The 24745-nt window shown below is 34.2% G+C and overlaps 1 protein-coding gene across 7 annotated transcripts in view; it reads right to left on the bottom strand.

Moving 5' to 3' along the window:
- Positions 1 to 24745, bottom strand: part of LOC121414489 (arf-GAP with Rho-GAP domain, ANK repeat and PH domain-containing protein 1-like) — a 123772-nt gene that overhangs the window by 63970 nt on the left and 35057 nt on the right. For all 7 annotated transcript variants that reach the window (XM_041607688.1, XM_041607695.1, XM_041607705.1 and 4 more), the window contains exons 8-11: positions 20365 to 20433; positions 8009 to 8081; positions 5600 to 5652; positions 3548 to 3577 (exon numbers count right to left, since the gene is read on the bottom strand). In XM_041607688.1, coding sequence (XP_041463622.1) covers positions 3548 to 3577; positions 5600 to 5652; positions 8009 to 8081; positions 20365 to 20433 — 225 coding nt within the window. The remainder of the gene's footprint in view (positions 1 to 3547; positions 3578 to 5599; positions 5653 to 8008; positions 8082 to 20364; positions 20434 to 24745) is intronic.

Raw genomic sequence — 24745 nt, 5'->3', positions numbered from 1 at the left:
GGCACAAATTTAGATCATAGCCTTAAACTGGACTTTAGAACTTGTGTTATATAGATGTAGTATCCTGGATGTGAGTTTCTTTTCCTCATTTCCATATTTAGACAAGTGCATATTTCATCGCCAATATCTCCATGCTCTAGTTGTTTAATGGACCTATATGCTGATCAAAGTCCACACACTCTATTGTGGGAATGGATCTGGAAAAAAATAGACGCACATGACTTTCAATATAGAATACTAATTTTAGAAAGGGATGCACATCATTTTCAAAAATGTCTAACCAAAATGCAATGCACTTGGAAAGGAATGAATACCAGACTTGCTGTCCCTTTGATGACCACAAAAATGTTATTTGCAAATTTCTGAAATTTCATTGAACCAAATCACATTACACATAATATGATATGGCAACAGACGTATTCCAGAATCAATATGGCCAGAATCTGGGGCCTGTCTTACAAAGAGTTGCGATTGATCAGATCAATACCAACTATGGAAAGCCAGCAAAATCAACATATAAAATGCATGTTTGTTAAAAAGATTTTTGAGATATGAATGTGTATACATGAATTCATTGATTTCTTGACGATTTGTGTTCTCCTTTGTTTACAAAGGACATTTTGCAAATTTCCTGCGGAAGAAAATTGAAAATTGATTGACTGGATCAATCGTAACGCTTTGTAAGATGACGCCTTGCTCTGTGTCTACTATGGCCTTCCTGATTCCCATTGTTTTATTATCTGTGTTGACAATGATAAAATGATGCAGCTCAAGGAGAATTTCTGCCCCAATGATATATAATAATAATCCACTTTTATATAGCGCTAAAAGGGATGCTCCAGGCTGAAAATATGTATATCTAAACGAATAGAGTAAAATTTATGTAGCAAAATGCCAAAAATTTCATCAAAATCGGTTGACAAATAACAAAGTTATTGAATTTTAAACTTTCGCAATATCTTGTGAAAACAGTGGTATGCACGTCGTCATGAATATTCATTTGGTGGGCTGATGATGTCACATCCCTGCTTTCCTTTTTCTCATGTTACAATTACATAAACTCTTAATTGTTTCATTATGTCTCTCTTACATGTATGGTTGCAGCAATGAATATCTAAAGTACTAAATCAGTTGTCAATCCATTTTTTTTAGTTCTTGGAGGAAAAAATTTAAATCAACCTAATTTAATATAAGAAGAAAGGGGAATATGACATCATCAATTTGCTTATTGAATATTTATGAAGACATGCCTAGAACCTTTCACCGAAAAATGCACAATTTTAAAATGTCATAACTTTGTCAAATTTCCGAGTCCGATTTTGATCAAATTTTCAGTGTTTTGTTTGTCTGATTTTTTTTACTGTTCGACTCATATTTACTTCAGCCTGGAGTACCCCTAATACATCAAAACAACATCTGTAAGCACTATACAGATATATTTTGTAGTCATAGGATCCTGGCATACCCACACACAATGCATGCACTTTCTCCATTCTCTGGGGAGCATTCCAACAAGAGTTTCAAGACTTGATTGCAAAGCATACTACATAGGCTTTCGCATTCTACCGGGTACCCATTTAACACCTGGGTGGAGAGTGGCAAAGTGTGGATTGACGCCTTGCCAAAGGCCATGGTGGGATTCGAACACATGACCCTCTGATTGCAAGGTGAGAGTCAGAACCTCTACACAAAATTACTTACACTTCAAAGATTAAAGAAAAATATCATATTGTGCGTGTACAAGTACATAATTGTATTACTATGATTATATCTCCCTTCCATGAAACTGGAAGCTTTTTTTTTATTACAGATTTCCGAGAAAATTGTTCTTGTACATACAGTATTTTCCTCTAACAGTAAGACTCCGGACAATGAAGTTGGTATTTATGTCTATGCTTTCTGATGAGAGAATTTCAGCTTTTAAATAGTAATGAATTTAAGCTCCTTTTCAAGGTCTCCAGATTCTATATTAATCTGACTTTAATAGGCTAACAATATTGGCCCACGACCATAAAACATAACACTAATACATGTACACATACTGAATACATACATAAGGAAAATGCAATGCAATAAGACCACATTTAACAGAAAAAGAAAAAAAATCAACAAATACAAATAAATCATACAACATTCCCATAACAAAATGTTCCAATCACAACTATTTAGTATCCCATGCATGCAAAACATATATCTGATGGGTGCTTCATGAAGCTGTTCGGACTTTACGAGTGACTTTATGAACGACCTGTGATCCTTTGTTATGAACTAAATCAAAACTCCATGGATACCTGGGCCCTGTCTTACAAAGAGTTACGATTGATCCAATCAATCGTAACTCTATGGAAATCCATTAGTATCATAATTTTTTCTACAGGAAATTTGAAAACTGTCCTTTGTAAACAAAGGAAAACACACAAAATTGTCAAGAATTTAATGACTATATCGATATACATTCATATCTAGAATTTTTTTGAACCAACATGCATTTCATACATGTATATTGACTTTGCTGGCTTTCCATAGTTGCAATTGATCGGATCAATCGCAAATCTTTGTATCCCGGGCCCCTGGAGTATATCATTTAGCACAAGAAAGATAAACCAACAGTCTTTTTCAGGACTAACCTACATATACATGGTGTTACCACAAAAATCATTCTTTTTATTGTTTCTAGATCTTTTCATTAAAAAAAAATGAATTATGTACTTCTCAGAGAATACAAACAATCTTAAAAACTAAAAGGATTATATTTACAAGCACAATGTAAACTCAAAACCAGACAGAACTACAAGTCCATGTACCAAATCAAAAACAAAACCCCTGTACAAAATAAAAGTCTGTCTATTACTCGTGCAACAGTTACTTGACATTAATCATCCCAGCTCCTCTTGCAGAAAAATTTGCGTTCAAATGCAACTCTTGACATCAAATGCAATTCCTGAATGCTGGCTTCTGATTGGCTCAATATCAGGTTGTGATTGATTTTAAGGAGTTGTATTCAATTGCAATTTTTCCTGCAATAGGCCCAATTACAACTTTCCTCAAAAGATAACTTTGAGATACGGAAGCAAAATAACTTTCTATCATTTTTGCTAATGCTGCGTGCTGACAATATTATGATAATCATTCTGAGCAGATAAATCAGAGAATTCTACAAAAACGATATAAAGAAATTTAAAACAAATAATCACTTTTGACAAAAAGGATGGGCATAAATCACTATTAACTGTAAGTATTATCAACCCTTGTTAAGGTTTTATTGCAATAAACATAATTATTTTATGTTAATTTTTCTCTTTTGTTATTTGCTTTGGTTTATTACTTTGCTCAACACCAACCACAAAAATAATAATTTCTTCTCTTTTCTTGTCCTGCCAGTCAAAACATACTGTAATTTGTGAAGCACTGAATACTTCTCATGATCTAGTTTGTTTGTTTTTTCTTTTGCCAAATAAAACTGCAAATGAAATTATCTTTTGAGGTAAGTACAAAATGTGCAAGCAATCTATGTTGTGCTATACACGTGCATTCCCCTACAACTCACCATGCCACCATAGCTATTGTTGTTTGCAGACTTCAGGTTTTAGTGAAATGGGGAAAATTAAAGGAAGGGATGGATCAGTGGGGGTATAACTATAGATCCAAACGTTTGCCATGCATCGGATATGTTTGATATCAAAAGGATGTTGCAACAGTACAACAGATATCTATGTACATGTAACATGAGCTTGAAATAATGTAATGAGATCAAATGTGAGAGGTTATTTTATGTATTTGTTGGAAATTATTATTCACTGCTGCTGATTTTTGTGCCATCTATCTTCATATTAATTCAAAATTGTGGTTCAAGTAATTCTAGAATTGATAGGTCCATAACCACAACCCTCCTGTATATATTCAAGTTTGAGTTAGAAATCAAATAAACTTGAATCTGTATTTATTTTAAATCCATGAAATTAACATGTATTTTTTGTGAGTCCAACAATATTCTATTTGCACAGAATGCCACATACAGTTCATTCCAGGGAAAAAATACATGTAAGAGGAAAAAAAGGAGTATCAATTAAATATTACAGTACAGATCTCAATGGTATACTCCGTGCTGAAAATATTTATATCTAAATAAATAGAGTATAATTCACACATAAAATGCTGAAAATATCATCACAATCTGATAAAAGTGAAGTTATCAAATGTTAAAATTTAGCAATATATTGTGAAAACAGTCATATGTTTGTTGAATATTCATTAGGTGGGCAGATGTCACATCCCCACTTTCCTTTTTCTTATGTTATTACATGAAATCATAATTGTTTCATTTTTTGTATATATGTGAATGAATTAATGAAATGTCTCCCTTTTGATTAAATAAGTTGCAGCAATGGACATCTAATGCACTAAACCAGTTGTCAATCCAATTTTTTTAGTTGTTGAGGAAAATTTTTAAATAAAACTAATTTCTTATAATAACAAAAAAAAACAAGTGGGGATATGACATCATCAGTTTGCTCATTGAATATTCATGAAGAGATGCCTAGATCTGTTTCAATTGAATAATGCTAATCTTTAAAATTCCATATCTTTGTTTTCCTTTGTAAGATTTTTTTTATTCATTTTCATTGTCTGATCTGTTCAAATCATATTCTTTTCAGCCTGGAGTATCCCTTTAAGACCATGCACATGAATTAGAGGACATGCATCCTTCTACAATATCAAATCTCTTAAAGGGAATCCTTAACTCTTAGCAATGGAACTGTTCTAGGAAAAGTCACTCAAATATTGGATATTTTTGTTGCCCTTTTTAGTGTTTCACATTTGTGCTGTAATAAAGAAATGTATCCTTTAGAATAATAATAATTTGACTTATATCGCGCCAAATCCACTCAAGTGCTCAAGGCGCTTTTTAGGAAATTATAAAGGAAATTAAGAAGAATTGAAGAGAAACGTTCGAAGGTAATGTTTGAAAGTTTCAGATGTCAAGCACTGTTTGATGTTTTCAGGGAGGCTATTCCATAACTTAAGAGGATGAGTAAAGAAATAATCTTTCCCCCCAGGTTTTGGAAACTTTGGGGGTAACAAGAGAATTGGAAAAGGAGGAACGTAAGGATTTTGAAGGGGTATAACTTCTTGAAAAGGTATAACAGAATACATGTAGTGACAATGCCCTAAAAATCAAAACATAAAGGCTGGTTTTATTATTTTGCTTGCTTGCTTACATACATGTACCAAGATGTAGATTTTGTTTTTTTTTAATGGGTGGTATTCTGACAATTAAAGTTAAACCTAGGTTTTACCCTAGACTAAACTAAGATTTTAGGCCCCACTTCTATGGAATGCTGAGTTTGATAATTCATCTTGCCAAAGATATCATACTGTGATAATATACCAATTAATTCATCAAAATTCATCAAATTTGGGTAGTTTCCTTTTCTTTTCATTTCATGACACAATTTAACTTTTTGACACAGGATTAGAATAATTTTCAGTTGTTTATGGAGTGGACAAATGGCACTCCATAAAAGGGTGGTCTACACTAACCAAGGTAAACTGAACCGTGGCTATCAGAGAATACAAGCCGATTGGTTTACACTCTTACCTGGAAGGCAATGATTGCTTGCATCAAAATGTTGGCCCATATTGTACCCTCATCTGAATAACAAGAGAGAGAGAAAAAAAATGCAAAATAAGCTTCAAAACAACAATTGATAGATTTATGTAAATGATGGTTACTCAAAGTCTACATTTGTCTTTAAACAAGCGCATATTATACTACTTGCTATGATGTTATTGTTTACAGTACTTCAAATTTCTTCTTATTATTATTACATTGTGCATAAATAATTACAAAAAAAAATTGATTTCGTTTCGATAGTAGTAAGGGCGGAATGTGTTGTTTAAGGAGAGCAGAATTGATATGGGGTTTTTAGGAACGAATTGTTCAACCAGTTTGCATGAAGGATTTTCAAAAGCTAGCAGCTCCTCCACATATCATGTGATCTAAATTTAAAAGAAATTAAATCTTCTCAGAAAAGATGAAAAGATGCATTTATCTGTGCATTTAAGAACACAATCAATCACACACATCGTTTCAAACAAACTACTATGAGAAAATAGCCATTGTAAACCAATAAATATGGAAATTTAAGGAACTTAACATTTCATGAAGACATATGGGGTAGGTGTTTGCATATGACACCTCAAATTCAAAACTTTGAATTTTATTTTTAACCTCTCATTTTCTGATGGATTTCTATTTGATCTTCACTAATATTTCTTCTCTTATACTAAATAGGTTCATTATTGCGGATTGAAATAATCACGAATTTCCTTGTTGACCATAGTAGATTGCGAGACAAATGATTACCCTCTAGTGATTATTTCTTCTCTTGTTTAAATCTCTATTTTTGTTGAAAAATCAACTTTAAAGGTATAAGAGAAAGTAGTTGCAGCAAACAATTATTTCATGAGAAAGTCTTTAAAATCAAGTTTTAGACCTAGATCTATTACATTGAAATAAATTATCTTTGTGAAATTCTCATGATCACTAACACAAGGAGGGGTATGTAGGATAGTGTATTAATATTGCTTGGAAAAATACCCGACATTTTATGGAATTCTGTGCTTACATGTATTTTGCTCATTCTCAGCAATTACAAAGTCTTTTCCCAGAGCCATATTTTATAATTTATAAAACAAACACTTATGTGGTCATTTTATTGGATTCTGTTCAAACTCAATTTGAGATCACTACCACAACGGGCATTCATCTTTAATGTCAGGATGAATTTCCATTTCATTGAAATTCATTTCTTTTCTCTCTCCCCTAATAGAAGTAATGGATAAAATGTGTGGGGGTAACAGGACATCACAAACAAGGAAATAAAAGGCTGTTTTTGGATTTCTAATTAGGAATATCCTTTTCAAGAGAAAAAAAGAAACGAGACCACTTTCTGAATATTCACAGCTAATCAACATCTGCATTTTGAACCATAAAAAACATTTTGTTTCCTCAGAAATGTGGAAAACTCTGTTAAATCCAACTACAAATATGTCTTACCTTCGTTCTTTATTAAATTCACATGTAAATTATGAGGATTAGACAAGATCATGATTCATTCATAATTCATGAAAAGCTATGATTGGGACTGATAGGAAAATAAACTATTCAATGAAAAGAAAAGAGGATGAAAAGATACAATAAAAAGAGGAGTGCATTTGACCAAGCAATTATAGCAATGTGCATGACTTTCTATTTTTAATAAATTTAAATGCATTCTTCACAAAAATGTGATTTTGAGTATGTTATTTAGTAAAATTCAAAATAAAATTCCATTATTTTCTTTTAATAAACATACACCTTACCAAAAAAGTACCTCTGGTAAAAGTATTCAGGACAAATACAATTTAAGTTTAAAAAAAAAGGTAATAAATACATCAACTTTACTTTAGAAAAAAAATCGTATTCTGAATTTTCTTGAATTTTCTTTGTCGGTCTATGTATAGTAGGCCTATTAATCTTGTAATATTTTATTTATTTATTTGTCAATGATTATTTCAAATCAAATCTGAAATTCAGGATGACTTTCAGTTGGCTTTTCTCAAAATTTATAATCAGGAACTATTGACAAAATCTAGATACATATAAAATCAAACTTTAAAGTCCTTATGGCAGATAGATAACAGTAGTTAAGTGCAACATTATACCAATACTTCAGTTATAAAAGGCATTTCATTCATAATCATTACTTTAGAGAAAATGCATTCGTATCCCATATTTGTGCAAGTGTCTTTTAATAAAAAAAAAGAAGGGCATTTCTTATCATGGATACTCACAAATATTGGGGTTATAATTATGATTTAATGCAGAGATTCCCTACCTGAGTAACAAACAGACGAGCTCAATTTTCATTAAAAGTGGATATGTTACCTTTTGCAACTGAGCACTTCAAATGTAAGTACATGTATTTTTGAATATACATTTATTATTTTGTCAAGTATAGCTTACCACCATTGTCAGTAGCCAAGTAGTACGTCTTAGCATTGGTGTCTAATTCAATACGGCTCTTCTTGTCAACAATCTATGGATAAAAAGATGGAGAAAGAAAGTGATTTTTAAGAAGAATGCTGAATTAATTATAAGGTTATCAAATCAGCTTTGATTCCGGGGGGCCACTTACATTGACGAGTGGATACCATGCACGATCCCCCAAAAACACGTAAAAAGGATGTCTTTTTAAAGATAGAGCACGTTACGTACGTCACATAATAAGGGTGTCAAAAACACTAAAATAATGAAAAAAAGGTTATCTATTTTTGCTAGGAAAGCTACGTGTTTAGGGTCAAATTCCAAGGGTGAAAAAAAGGAAGACTAAAATTTTTTATAAAGGACATACTTTTTGCCCCAAAAGTCAACGCTATACGTGTTTAGAGTACGATTTGCGTGAGATGTGGGAGATGGTACTAACCCAAATGATGTAGGTACCGCAACCGACGTCCGTGACATAACAATTAGACTATCGCTGTAATTGTTTAGGGGGTCAATTCAGGGAATACATGTACTTGCCAAGATATCGTTTGTTTCCAATACTTGTTAAGGGGTGAATTTTCAGAATATTAAAATACATGTTTAGGGTGCTTTTTGTGACCCCATAGTCACGCATGGTATCCACTCGTCAATGGAAGTGCCCCCCCCCCCCCCCGGCTTTGATTTCTCAAAGTTTAAACTGTGTGTGTTTTTATCATTGCTACATTTTGCCTGTTAACCTGTTGGATAATTTTACACATATTTCAATAGACACTCCACTCCTCATATATGCGAGCTCAGTCTTCATCAAACAGGTTTATGATCATGTAGGAAAATAATTTTTTACTCTTCTGTGCTCAGAAAATCAAATTCTGTGTTCTTTTGTGGCATGCACAAAACATACGATAAAGCAATTATAAATACTGACAATCTTTCATCGAAAAGCAATTTACAAAACTTGTTTCACACACTAGAAAATAGAGATAAACTTGGCTCACAAAATGTTTGATGGGTGGAATTTTCACTAATGTATAGTATAATTTGAATTAATTTCATTGAATTTTCATTAATTTTCATTTTTTTGTAAAACAAAAATTCTGGCCTCAAAAACTAACCCTGGAAATTATGGGAATTCCGCTTGTCATTTTGAAAATTTTTAATTCTTTTTCATTATCCATCAAACTATTTTATCTACATGCAATTATGTATGACAATGAGAATTACCAACTGCAATCATACATGTATTTCCAACTACTACATGTATATGCAGTTTCAGAGTGCCAATGCAGATACTAGTACTTTATAAACATGATACGAAGCACGAGTGCAGGGGCTAATTTATCAGAGTGGTGATGAGGCCTCCATTGATGTATTAATATCTGGAAATATCATCTTCATAATTTGATTTCATTGACTGAGAAGAAGTATAAGATTAAAAACGTGTCTCATGAGCAAGTGTGAACACATGGAACTCATCATCATTCATTAAATAGTTAAGTCACTGCTGAAGTGATAAAGGACATTCGCCATCGCGCTACTGAGAAAACAGGTTATGATGTACATTGTAAAGGAGAAGGATGTGACGGTGAATCAGTAAGTTCTAAATTTAAATCACAAATTAAGTGAAAAAACACAGACCCTGAACACAGGCTTGTACGTCTGTTTATGTTCGTGTCTGTCTGTATGTCTGTTTGTCTATTAAAGATCCACTTTATTGTCTACGTACACCTTTTACCTCTCTCTGTCTCTCTCTATCTATCTCTGAAAGAAAGCAGTAATTATTACAGAATGAACAAATGAAAATCAAGCTGCATGACAAAATGAATGACCATCGTAATATATTGTGTCGGATGATATGAATGAATGAATGAATGAATCAATCAATCAGTCAATGGATGGTATTGGGTTGCAAATATAACACCTGTAATGATATCCACAACAAAATTTGAAGTTTCAATATCTTCAAGACAAGAAAACTGTCTCAAAAAAACAACTTTTATAAATCATTGGTACAGTCATAAAAAAAAACCTAGACAATAGAGGGTTTTAGGAGCAGTGAACGAGAATGATGTACATGTAGCAGTCATCTGATCATTTGAGTCAATTCAAAATGACAGAAAATCACCTAAAAATCAATACCCATACTAACAATGTTTTGTGTGATGCTTGTCTTCAGAAACGAAAATCACTTATGCTCAAATGAAAAGTCATAGTTAATAGAAGTGTTTGATATCTGTAAAGCCCTTTGTAAAAATTATGCATAATATATGAAGGGCTAGAATACAACAAACCAAATGTGTAGGCCCCATCTGATGATTTATAATCACATAGCCAGGTTGAAATATGCTGATGTTGATTTTAAAGATGTTAAAACTTGTTTTCTGGACAAAAATGTCTCAATTTCATTTCATTTGGTATGCAGTCAAATATATTTGTTTTGCTGGATGATACTTTCTAGTTCCAACTTGCATTTTAGCACTTATCATATATATATGTCTTCCAGTCATTTGCTAAGTTACAATAAGCTTTGTGAAATAGCCATGGTATGATCGACTGAAACTTTCAGTCGTCTATACTGTCTTCAAGATATCACTTGCATCTGCAAATATCAAAGCAGACATCGACTCATATTCTCAAATCGATAGAATCATATTTCCCTAATCCCCAATTATCCCCTCAATCCCATCCCCTCTGGTGATCCCCTAAACAAGGTGATAGTCATGCGGATGATCTCTGTACAAGCCCTTCAGGTGTCTTTCCTGAGGAACAGCTGCCATTGCAACGTCACTCCATACTACTTCCTCCATTGTGACAGGGAATAGGGTTCAATGGGAGTACCAGGGCATTCCCGATCCCTCCCGAGCCCCTGCTCACAATTATCAGGCTTCCTTCAGTTCCTTCAACTACTTGTAAAATGTCTACAGGACAAATTCTTCCTGGTACTTCAGCTCCTAAACTATTTTCCTTCAACTACTTGTCATCGTCATTTGTCTAGAGGACAATCTCATTCTACAGCTAGAGTTCCTAAACTCTTTTCCCTTGAAAGACAGCAAGTTTTCTGACAACTTTCCTTTCTAGAAAAGTGCTATTAAACTATTCCTCATTCAATGTTTTCAGGGCTTGTGATCTGAAAGTTGGGATCCATCAAAAAGTTGTTCAAAACTTTAATTTATACAAATCCACATTCCACCATGGAAACATTTCCGTGTGTATGCATTTTTTTTATTATGACTTATGAGTTATCATTATTCCTTTGAAATTAAGAATGAACACGTCCCATATATCATTGAGGAAAACACAATTTCTGAGTAGTCAGCTGGAAGCACTTTCTCAAGCCTATTTCAAGAGTTAATCATAAACAGGAACCTCTCCATGCATGGTCTTCATCACGTAGCTACATTTTAAAGCGATACATGCTTTTTACTTTTAAACTCAACCATGAACATACCATTTACTGGCAGATGTTGAGATAAAACATGAACGCAATTCCCTATCTAACTAGACAGCCGTGAGTCACCAAAATGACTCTTCCTCGATGCCCCCCTTTATTCATTGCATCATTCATGTATTCTTGGCTGTCTGCTTCAGCTCAGATGCTAAGAAAAGTACATTTAAAGGAAGGTAACATCATGTGTGTAGAGAGTTCTTGTATCAACTTGAGTTCATGTAATTCTCTATATCTTAAACACGAAGTAACATTTGTGCTTGAAGAGAGTAAGATGCATTTTAAGCCTAAGAAAACCTCTCTAGTAGCAGGAAAGGAAAACAATAATAGTTATGGGTGATTTGTCACAAAAGAATGGTAATAATCACTTTTATTGTATAATTGCTTGTTTCAAACAAAATGTAGCCCTTAAAATGAAAGTAATATCCCTCCTAAGATCAATAATTGCCCCACGTGCAGAAGAAAAAAATACAAAGTCCCTTAATTTCATTTTGTTGTTGATATTTTCTACCCTGATTTAAAGGGTTTCTGGCAATAGACATTGCATGTTTGCATGTTTTCCTTATCTCAATCATGTAGCCTACTCTTTAAAAATAAAGCAAGTGTCTGAAAAATCTCTTTTGAAAATTAAATTTCCTCGGTGGTGCTAAATGTGGGATCAAGCTGTGCCAAACATCATTACATTACACTTTTTCTTTATCACCAGGTTCTGTGAAATTGTGCAATGTAAAGAAATGTGTCTTCAGAGTTTGAGGGGGGGGGTAGTCTGCAAACACAGACTCACATTTGACACTTTAACCAATGTTATACCGTGTGTCTAAAAAAAAACGTAACACTTTTGAAATGGTTGCCAAATTGAGCATATGTAATTTTATGAAGAAATGTCGATATGTATAGAAAGCTGAAGGACCAACCTTTCATATGACATGAAAAATTGGAAAAAAAATCATGCTTCGATGAACAGTGTTCACTTTAAAGTAGACAACCGAAGAATCAAAAGTATTTTATAATGACTTTTTTTGGTCATCATTGTAAAGGGGAAGTATTACTAATCAGATATATAACTTAACCTTTTAAAATAGTGATTAGAGTTTGCAGAAATCAGCTCTCAAAAATGACTTATTTTCATGGCATATTTCTGCCTTCGTCCGTCCTCTGGCGAGCTCAAGCTGAGTGACGTCACACCACGAGCAGTGAGCAGCTGAGCTGACAGCAGCCCATTGAAGACGATCTTTCCAATCAGCGTTTTTTGCTCTTAGAATAGTTTATTCCTCTCAAGATTGGTCTTATTACATAGATAAAATTTTGAATTTTCTGAACAGTAAAATGAAATGCGCATTTAACATATTTTGGTAACCGATATTTAGCTTAGAAAAAATTATTTGTTTTCAAGAAATATACGTGAATAAACAAAGCATATTTTCACTTAGAAATCATGCTTGCACCACATTGATATTATTATCAATATAAAGCATAGACATTCGTCTTCACAACTGAATAAAAATTATGAAATTTAATTACGTAGCAAGTTCAGGAACCACAAAAAAACACGGCAATATATGATCGCGAAATGATTGGAATTGCACTTGGATTGCCGAAGCATTGCGAGGCAACTGCAGCGAACGCACTTTGTTCATATATCGTTATGAACACAGTCCATATAAAAACATGGTCTGTGGACAAATCTGTACGCACGAAGTTTTTTTATGAGTGCGGGGATCCTGGTTCGAAACTCTGATTTTTTTTTGGTTCTGGATTTTTTTTTAATTATGTTCCTTCCCCATTCCTATCAGCTCTTTTTTCTCTTTTTATTTTCATGTGAGATTCTATTCAGTCCTGTATTTATTAAATCTTACTTCTTAATTGCTGCTTTTGATTTTCAAGTTCTTGATTAGATTCTCTACTTATATTATTTGGGCAGCGACTCACTCACTCACTGACTGGAGTGGAGCAACACGATGACGACTGCAGTGGACAAAATTGGTCTTTACAGTCCACAATTCAATAAAAACGGGCAAAGGAACACAGTTCTGAATCACGTTTGGTCTGAAGTTGTCGAAAACAGAAATTGAATATCACATTACATGAAGAAAACGGTAAATTCGGAAGATATTGAACAGGTCAGTAAGGTGATTCAGTGCATGATGCACAGAGAGATGATGAGCACGTCGATTGTGTGACGTCATAATTCTCGACCGTTTTCGGCTGCGTGATTGTCGGTCTGGGGGGCTGAGAAGGGTGTCTAATAATTTCATTTCTTGCATTTCCACGGCATCTATAAGACCTTTTAGTGACATATTTGTGTATGAAAAGACAATACCTTTCCATCCATATATAATTTGTCTATAATCATCACTTTCGTGAAATTTTCTTTGTGTGTCTCCTTTAATAAGTTAGAGATATGAAAATGTGCCTGCGCAGGATTTTTCCTTCCAATTTTGGACAGGTAAGTTACTTGTAGCTTACAAAATAAGGTCGATATGAGATATTCATGATCGATGGATCAACAGGATATTTTGAATACCTTGAATACCATTCCTTTTTCTCTGTTATTTATCAATCCCGAAACACCCCCGCCCACCCCCCCCCTCCACACACACACGCACACACACTTCCACTCCCATCTCATTGTATCATTGATCTGGTAGATGTGAACGGGATTAAGGATGAATGGGAATTGGCTAAATTGAAATATTCCAAATCATAATTAACATTACGCAACCCACTGTCCTCCCCCTCCCACACACACACACACACATACAACCTTCTTCCTATCCTCTCACCTACTCCTTCCTTTTTTATCACTTTTCTTCTGAAAGTTTGGTGGATCATTTTTTTCCATTAATAATCAAATTATTAACCAGTCACTCATTTTGATCAATGAAATCAATCGATAAATCACTGAAACATTAATTCCATCAAGCAATTGCTCAAACCAATTATCACACGCACACAAACCACACACACACGCACGTACACACACACACACACGCGCGCGCGCACACACCCTCACACACACACACATTAGGGCAGACATGACAAAAACAAGTTAAATCATGTCGATTATGATTTTGAATATTCCAATTAAACATTTTCCAATTCTTCCTTCATCCTGTTCACATCTACCAGATCAATGATACATTAAGATGGGAGTGGAAGTTGGTGTGTGTGTGTGGCATGGGTGGTGTTTGGGGATTGATAAATGACAGAGAGAAAGGACTGGTATTCAAAACATCCTTTTAACTCTTAATCCATCGATCATGAATATCTCATATCAAATTTATTTTGTATGCTATACCTGTCCAAAATTGGAAGGAAAAATCCTGCGCAGGCCCATTTTCATACTTTTAACTTACATGTAAGTGAACCCTGTTCATCGAAGCATGATTTTTTTTTCAATTTTTTCATTTCATATGAAAGGTTGGTCCTTTAGCTTTCCATACATATTGACATTTTTTCATGAAATAATATATGCTCAATTTGGCAACCATTTCAAAAGTGTTACGTTTTTTTTGAGACACACGGTAGAGTTAAGACTAGATGCCAGGGGGGGGGGGGATTCATAAAAAAATGATCTAAAATTGTATGATCTGAAATTGTTAAATCTATTCAATAAAACACATTTTTAGTTTAATTTATCCTTCACATCATAATTGTCTTGGGGCACACGCTATTAAAGTAATGAAGTGAAATAGTGACATGCATGTACATGTATGTAAATGAATGATATACCAACAGAAGTATGTACTGTATGTTTATTTCATATTACAAAGTTTGCCTACATTCTTCCCGAATTCATATTTGAATAGGCCTACTATTATTTTAGGGATGATAAATGAAGCTATAAAATTCATCCTTATCTGTAAAACCTGAATATGTAAATATACATGTATATGAACTTTGCCTTTCGTGTGATACACCTGAACATGTAAGGAAATGAGAAGAACTTTGCTATCATACATTGTGTACAATTTTATATCATAAAAGGGTGTCATACTTCACTATGCCTACACTGTAAACACGACACAGTGGGGATGTCCCTAAAATTACCACTGCAATAATTTTGTTTAAATGAATGCTATCCTTATCATTCCATGTTCAACCCTTTATACATTAGGTTCCCCAAATAAGGTAGTACTATAAGGACAATAAATTGGGGTATGCTCTACGACCTGGACATATATGTAGGGGATATTTTCTTATTTTGTGGGGAAAATCAGTAGAATTTCTGTAAAAATTTCGAAATATCACATTTGCAGATGGAAACAAGGAATCTGTTTCTTTGCTCTTAGAGTCTTAAACTTGAATTAAATGGTTACATGTACCTGTACTGTACATGTACACATTTATAATGCAAGGTAAATAGAAAATAAAATTATCTATGTAATGTTCAGTTTAGGAACTTGAAAATTAGTTACAGTTTATATGAAATGAGAAAAAAAGGTTTATTCAGGATTTATTACAAAAATAAGCGATCACAAACTGTAAGAATGTGCTTATCTTTTGTTCTAATCAATAAGCCTATTCTCCAAAATAAAAACTTCACTGGTTTCAAAACAAAACACTACTTATTAGACTAATGATAAAAAACCTGTTGATTTTAAATGTATATCAGTGTTGAACAATGATCAGTAAATATTCATGCTCAGTTAGGGCCATTCTAAATATCACCATCCAAGCAAGAAAATTAATACTTTTCCTTTTGGTTTTGCTCCATTAAATCACCCATAACTTTATCAGATTACCGAGCAATATCCTGTACATTGACGTATCCTCCAGGAAATTCACCTTTATAGTATTCTTGAACCTCACCTTCATCAGCCCAAGATGTCAAATAATTACAAGACCGATAACATAAAGCTTAGTAATTGATTGCAGGCTGCTTTTTTTATGAAAGATCATGTACAATAGTCAATGCAAACAATCGTAGAAATCAGTCCATTGATCAATCGTAATGAGACTGAGAATAATTTTTGTAACAAAGAATATTGGGGAACTGGAGGAAGCTTGTGATAGAAAATCAATCATATCATGTATGGAAATCAATTTAAAAACTGAACTTTGCAGATCTGCTTCTTGCATTAAAAATGAAAATCCATATTTCATTGTTCGTGATGGACATGAAATGAAATACTATGAAAATTTGCTTTGCCCAATTAATCGTGGGCCCGGCGGCCACCGTGGAGTGCCAGATTGACGAGGCTCTATCCCTTTAGTCGTTGAACGAAAAACAGGGTAGCAGCAACTCCCATAATTTAACGTCTTTTGGTCCGACACGGCCGGGGTTTGATCCCCTGACCTCCCAGTTGTGAGACGGACGCTCTACCAACTTAGCCAACACACCGGTTAGCAGTATGAACTGCATAAGTTGCATAAGGCAAGAAGTATGAACTGATTTGCAATTGTTTTACAGAATACCGAACCCCTAGTAATTAAAACTATTTGCTACTTGCTAGCCTGCTCGAAAATGAAGAAACTTGGTCTGATGGAGAATTACCTTCCTTCTCAGCATTTGGAAACCTGAAGGATTAGGATGCATTGCATGAAACAAATAGGCAATGATTTTCAATGACTATTGTTATAAGCTACTGAAAGTCTTTCACCTGATTTGCTCAGAGCAATTTGTCAACTACCCCGGACGATTAGGAAAAGACCTTCACCTCTGATCAAATTTAATTGCATCATATCCCAATCTGTCATCAGATTCTATTTCTTCCTCTTTCTTTTGATTTCTTGGTCTTGAAAGAAGACTGACTAGTTGCTGCAGAAGGTTGTTGTCTTGTCATCCCATTTCATATCCAGCTAATTCATTGAAAATAATGATAACGTATCACATTGTATTAAGCATTATATCCTTTTTATAGATATTGATAAATTTCTGTTATCTTTTCTTGTCTGTTCAATAATGACAAAATACATAAAAACTAAATTAACCTTTATCATTTGATCAATTATGTTGTATATTTGTATGATAAAAATATTGTTAATGAAAAATTTATGCATTAATTCCTATAATATTAGGGAGGAAAAAAAGCTAGTACGCATATGAATGCATGATAATGAGAAAGAGAAACAAGAACAGAAAAATGATTTTGTACAATGACAGAAAGAAACATGTCATGCACCAATTTTTTGCTCCATAGATACATGTATATACTCATCATAGCAATCTGAATATTTGTATTATGAGTAAGTTAACTTTGTATTTTCTATTTTAATCACTATCAAAACAAAATATTTATCAATACATGTATATAAATTAGGGCTGATTATTAGCTATATGTACATCATCTCAAAATGGCTATTTGTATATTAAATCTATATTGTATCATAAGAGAAAAAGAACTACATAATTGTCAATCACTAAAAAATGTAAATAATAAATGTACATGTAAATGAATCAGCGTTGATCATTTTAGCTATGTGTATTTTTCCATTGCACTTTGTACGTATAGCATGTTGCTGAACTATTTAGAGAAGGAAGCAGGAGTGGTTCATGGTACTAAAAATCATTCATCAATAAATGAACAGATAAGGGATCAGAAAATATCATGTGATTTCAATTTTGTGGGAAAGGAATTCATTCCGACAGATTCATTCTGGAAAAATATAGACTCAAGTTCACATGACACAATTAATTTAACTCCCCAGATTGAATATATAAAATCAAATATGGCAAAAGAAAATTTTTTTATGTTTCTCACTTTAAAAGAGAAATGAGAGAGACAGAGAGAGGCACAGAGAGAGAGAGACAAACAGACAGGCAGAGATGGAGAAAGAAAAGAAAGAAAAAGAGGAGAGAGAGAGAATAAAAGAGAAAAAGCAAGAAAGATAAAGAGAGTAAGAAAGAAAATGAGAGTCAGAAAGAGATGAAGAGAGAGGGAGAGACGGAGAAGGGGTAGATCTATTTTGACATCATATCACATGATAAGATACCAATTCTTGAGAAGAAAAAAACACATTTTTCCCCCCTAAAACTGTAATTTCATTTAATAAAGTCAATCAAAACAGGTGTTGAAACCATAAGTAGGAAGTGTATAAAATAGACAGCAAATAGTCTAATTATTTTAGAAACCACCTGAGCCTAATATAGCTTTAACCATGTACAAGCAAATAAAATTAAAATAATGGCAAATTAGCATCATTCTACTATGAAAAATGCATGATGGCAAGTTGTCAACCACATGTTGCTATGGCAACTACAGCAGCAGCAATGGCTCGTAATGAATACAAATATTTTGAAATGGTTACATCCCCCTCATCAAAAACAGATATCAACGTGATGTGTATATAAATAATTGTTGCAGCTTAAACAAATATCTGCTGTTTTCGGCATGAATAATGCTGTTTCATAATCCTCTGTTTTCCGTCACTATTAAAACGTTTTCCATGAATAGACCGCAGATGATCGCTGTGTAATATTGGCAGGATGTTTCCATTGTAATTTCCTATTTCCTCTCCTAAAACAGCTTGACAGCTTCAGTTGTGGATTAACAGATCACAGAATTCCTCTCTTACTAAGTACTTTGTCAGCGACAAAAAAAAATGCCAAATCATATCGATTTCTAAAGGTGATATGTATGTATATGTGTGGCAATCATTGTCTGGATAGTATACAGTGAAAGGTATATATGGATCTCAATTTAAAGGTTCATTATTTGAATCACAGCACCACATTTATGTATTAGGGTGAAGGTGCAAACTTAAATTTCTATCTACCCTCTATCCATATGAGAAGAAAATCTCCCAGGGGGGAGCACTTCTATTGACGAGTGGATACCATGCGTGACCAAAAGAAACATGTAAAAAGGATCTCTTTTTCAAAATAGGACATGTTACGTACTTAACGTAACAAGGGTGTCAAAAACACTAAAATAATGAAAAAAGGGTATACATATATTTCGCTAGGAATGTTTATAGTTCAATTTGCAAGGGTATAAAAAGACTAAAATACTTTGTACTTTTTCTTCCAACACTATGTGTTTAGGGTGTGATTTGAGCAAGGTGTGGGGTGGTACTAAACCCAATGAAAGTTCAGGTAAAGCCGACATCCATGACAATTTATGTTTAGGGGGTCAATTCAGGGAATACTTGTCAAGGGTACTGTTTTGTTTCCAATACTTGTTAAGGGTAGGGTTTTAAATGCCAATGCTTGTAAAGGGGTGCATTTTCAGAACATGGAAAATACTTGTTTAGGGTGCTATTTAAAACCCCATCTTCATGCATGGTATCCACTCGCCAATGGAAGTTCCCCCCCCCCTGAATATCTACAAATTCTTTGTATAGAAGAGGCGTACAACAATGAAAGCAATGCGATGTGCAGCATAGAGCACGATTACGCTCAATGACGTCATAATGAACTACATGTAAGTCACAGGTCAACAACCAAATTTGATCCTATGTGATGATGCCATAATAGGGTAAGTGATGTGACTTCTTCAATCAAATTTCGCCCTCATTTTTTTTTGGGGGGGAAGGGTGGGTCAGATGATATTACATTGGATGGCGTTATTTCATGGATCTGTGATTCAAGGAACATTTGCCCAAACTCTTGGAATATTTCTGGTATTCCATTCTGAGCCATCCAATATAATATAAATATTTTTATGTATTGGATTCAAGGTACAGTACTAGAATACATGAAAGTAAAAACGCAAACTAGGAGTATATATATATTCATCCTCAACATCTGGGAAAATTGAATGCATAATTAACCTTTAGCATTTGATCAATTATGTTGTATACATAGGCGGATCCAGGGGGGGGGGCGAGGGGCCCGGCCCCCCCCCCCCTATAATAATTGAGCTAGTTGGACATGCAGACAATCAGTCCTGAGAAATTTCATCAAGCCACAAAACAGGTGAATATATAAAGAAAAATGAATTTAACTTACACTTGGCTTGTAGATATGTTTTACATTCAGCATTGTTCCAACCGGTATTATACCTTTACAGGTCGTCATCTGGAAATTTTAGAAAAACAAAACAAAACAAATAAACAGTGAGTGTGTGACCTTCATCAAATCAATGTCAGACACCATTCAACAAAGCAAACAACAAGTAACCACATTTACAGACCACAACACATGTTCATTTTTAAAGGAGGGGATTTTTCTAAAACAACATATTTATGTTTGTTTTATTATAGGGAAAACTATACATATGGCATTATATCAAAGGAAAGGTAATGATGTGTTGTTTATCATGTCATTTGTTTTGCATCACTTTATTGTGCGAAAAGCAATAAAGGAACAGTGTAAGAATGACAACAATACATATACATTTACAGAATAAAAGAGAGCCCAGGACATGGTCACATTACTGACGCAAGCAGGGCAGATTAACATAATGTTACAGTTATATATAGTTAAACTACCAAATAAGATGGAACATTCGGTGAAAGTATAATAAACTGTTAATCATCAAATTAATTTGTAATTAAAGTAATTATAGGCCTGTAGATAAAATCATTTTAGATAAACATTGAGAAAAAAAAGACCATGACGTACATGTATGTGGACTCATGCATTTTTAGCATGAATTACACTGTGAATTGATGTGTACAACTTTACACTATGTATGCAGAGGAATCTGATTTTCCCATTGGACATTATTTTTTTAGTAGTATATTACGAAAGATGATGCAAACAATTGCAGTGTCAGATCCAGGTAGGGGGCACGTCCGGCCCGGGGGGGCCACTTCCATTCACGAGTGGATACCATGCGCGACCATGGGGTCTCGAAAAGCACCCTAAACACGTAATTTCCATATTCTGAAAATGCACCCCTTAACAAGTATTGGCGTGTGAAACCCTACCCTTAACAAGTATTGGAAACAAAACGATACTCTTGGCAAATATTCCCTGAAATGAACCCCTAAACAAGTACAGGAATGTTTTATTGTTACGGGTCCTTTGGTTGTCGACTTGTCGGCTTTACCTTATTTGGTTTAGTACGACCCCACCTTCTACACCTCACGCAAATAGGACTCTAAACACGTAGTGTTGGGGCAAAAAGGACATCCTTTATAAAACATTTTAATTTTGTTTTATCATCCCCGCAAATTCGACCCTAAACACGTAATTTTACTATCGAAATAGATACCCTTTTTTCATTATTTTTGTGTTTTTGACACCCTTTTCACGTTACGTACGTAACGTGCCCTATCGTGAAAAGGACATCCTTTTTACGTGTTTTTTGGGTCGCGCATGGTATCCACTCGTCAATGTAAGTGGCCCCCCGGGACATCCGGCCAGTGCCCCACCCCCCACTTTGTGAGTAAAAATCAGTACTTGTTTGGGGAACAGGCAATCAGAAGTGAGGACCTTCTTGTTTTTTCTTGCATGTAAAATTTTTCCAGCATACGCAAGTGAGGACTTTTTATGTTTTTGTTTTTGTTTTTTACTTGTTAAAGGGGAATCCAACCCAAATAAAAACTTGTTCTTAGGGGAATAAGAAAAATCAGACAAGTTGATAGGTGAAAGTTTGAACACTATCTGACAAATAATAAGAAAGTTATGATTTTTTTTAAGTTGTGAATATTGGTAATCCCTAGATCCATGGAGACTGCAAATTGGCCACATATGTGATGTCACGGTGATGTAAGGCAAGGACTACTCTTCCATGTACTCCAATACATAAAATGGCTAATATGTCATTTTTTCAAATGTTTTACTTCAAATTTTATTTTTCTTTCATGAGGACATAAAACAATATACTACCAGGGTTATATTTAGATTACTGCCCCAGGGGAATGGGCAGTTAGGAGAAAACCACAAATCCCTGATAATTAAGTACATGGCCTATGGGAAAGTTGTCCTTGCCTCTTGTCATAATTTACTTACCCAGTTGCCAATTTGAAATCTACATAATCATAGGGATTTCAATTTTAAAGCAGCCATAACTTTCTTATTGCTGGTCCGATTTCTTTCAAACTTTCACCATTCTGTTTTATCTATTTTTCTCCTTTCCAACACTACATTTTATGACCAAGGCTGGATTCCCCTTTAAGATTGTCATGACATAAATCGTCTTTAATTGGGGGTGAAGGCTTTCCTAAGGTTTTTTTTTTTTTTTTTAGTTCCTACTAAAAGCTCTATTCTCCAGCAAAAAACAAAAATTATACTGATTTGTTAGACTTTTATTCAGCAAGTGGAGAAAAGTCAACTTATTTACGAGAGTAAAGGTGGGAGTGGGTGAGGGTGTTTTGGATTTTCAATGAATATACCTATACTTAGAATTTTCCACTGCAAGAGCATGCGGCCTAAAAATCATTTTAAATTTCATTAGAGATATTTACAAAATTGTTTTAACAATATAGCCAAACAGAAAAAATCTATGATATATTTTATTTTTATTTATTGTGTTTTAGGAATTACATGATCATATTTTAAGAATTCTTTGAGGCATGATAGTAAAAATGTATGATAAGTCCAAAGTCAAAGGTCGCACTATTTAATAAACGCTTTCTCTGTTCACATCCTGTTTCTTTGTTTATTTCTCAAAATTGTCTGTTAAAAAAAAGCATTACATCATGGTCTGTCATTCTATGTGATATCTATTCTTCCCCATTCAAAATGAAGTTCTATCATAAAAGGGAAAAGTTCACTAAGATATTCATAATGGTGAAGTTTATTGAAATTGGAGCGTTGTGGCCCAGTGGATTAGTCTTCGGACTTTGAAACAGAGGGTCGTGGGTTCGAATCCCAGCCATGGCGTAATTTCCTTCAGCAAGAAACTGATCCACAATGTGCTGCACTCAACCCAGGTGAGGTAAATGGGTACCGGTAGGAAGTAATTCCTTAAGAAGCTGTGTGCGCTATGAACGCCTAGCTTAGCCGGGTAATATAGGAGCGCCTTGAGCACCTAACAAGGTGGATATGTGCGCAATATAAATATCCTATATTATTATTATTAATTCTACAGCCCATGAGGAACAGTTTATTATTCAAATATATTATACAATATGGTAAGCTTGATTATAAAAATGCCTTAAATCCACTCTGCAGAGTGCCTGAGGTGCAATAGGGAAAAGAAGAGGGGGGGGGGGGTAAAAGAGTAGATTGAGGAGGCATGATGTTGGTGGTGGTCTCATAACTCCGGCGGCCCAGGTTCAAAAACAAGTCTGTGCACTAGAGCCCTTTATCCTCATAAACAGGGCCCATATTCATAAAACCTGACATAAGCTTAGTCATCATCTAATTACATAGGCCAGTAAAGATCATACAATTTCACAATGGTGAAATAGATTTATCTAGGTTCTATGAGTATATGGACCATAGTTCCTCTGGTTGTTATATACTTACAAATGAAGCATTCATGCTTTCTGAAAAGTCATCAAATTTGCAATTTAATTTCCACGAAACTCACTTGATCAATCTTCTTCTATGTCACTCTATTTTTTTCCTAGAAATACTACAGTGTACAATAAGTTTTAGTTGCAAACTTTACGCAAAGTACATTTTCAGCCCAGCTATGGAAACTATTTGGAAAGTTATGTAGCAGTAGTTCCACAACTCAATGGCCCGAATTCACAAAGGTGGTTTTGAAAACCCACGGTTGAATCCATGGTTTATGCAGATTTCTTGAATAAATTATGCTTAATTTACCGCGTATCGGGCACGTGTATAAGAAATGTCCAATGCTGATGCACGCTTTTGTCACATTCCCCCAAATTGATGCCTGTTACCATTGTTAGATATGCTATTTTATTCATGAGTCCACTGTTTGAAGAGTGGACTCATTACTTCAAAACAGTGGACTTGTGAATAAAATAGCATGGATAACCACAGCAACAGGCGTCAATTTGGCGCACTGTGACAAAAGTGTGCATCAGCATTGGACAATGTTTAAGAAATGCTGTAAAATAAGCGTAATTCATACAGGAAATCTGCATAAACCATGGACTCAACAGTGAGTTTTCAAAACCACTTTTGCGAATTCAGGCCAATGTACATGTATCTTTGTAAATATCATTTTCAGTAATGAGACATGTACTTCAGAAGTAGAAAAGGCCCTGGATCAAAAAGCACAAATACAATTAAAGGGGGGGCATACTGCGGGGTCATTTTACTGACACCTGTGCTGTCATCTAGTCTTGCCACAAAGACATTTTGATGATTCATGAAAATATAGCATGAACACAATTTGATCTTTACCAAAAAATTTGAATGTTTGGAGGCAATTTGTGATCCTTTCATTTCCTAAGCAACAAATTTGTGAATGATATGAACATTGAAAATGGGGGAAATGGCAAATACATGCATGCTATCATTC

The sequence above is a fragment of the Lytechinus variegatus genome, chromosome 1 (genome assembly GCF_018143015.1).
Source record: "Lytechinus variegatus isolate NC3 chromosome 1, Lvar_3.0, whole genome shotgun sequence".
NCBI lineage: Eukaryota > Metazoa > Echinodermata > Echinoidea > Temnopleuroida > Toxopneustidae > Lytechinus > Lytechinus variegatus.
The sequence above is the reverse complement of the archived record's forward strand: the minus strand, read 5'-3'. Positions and strand labels throughout refer to the sequence as shown.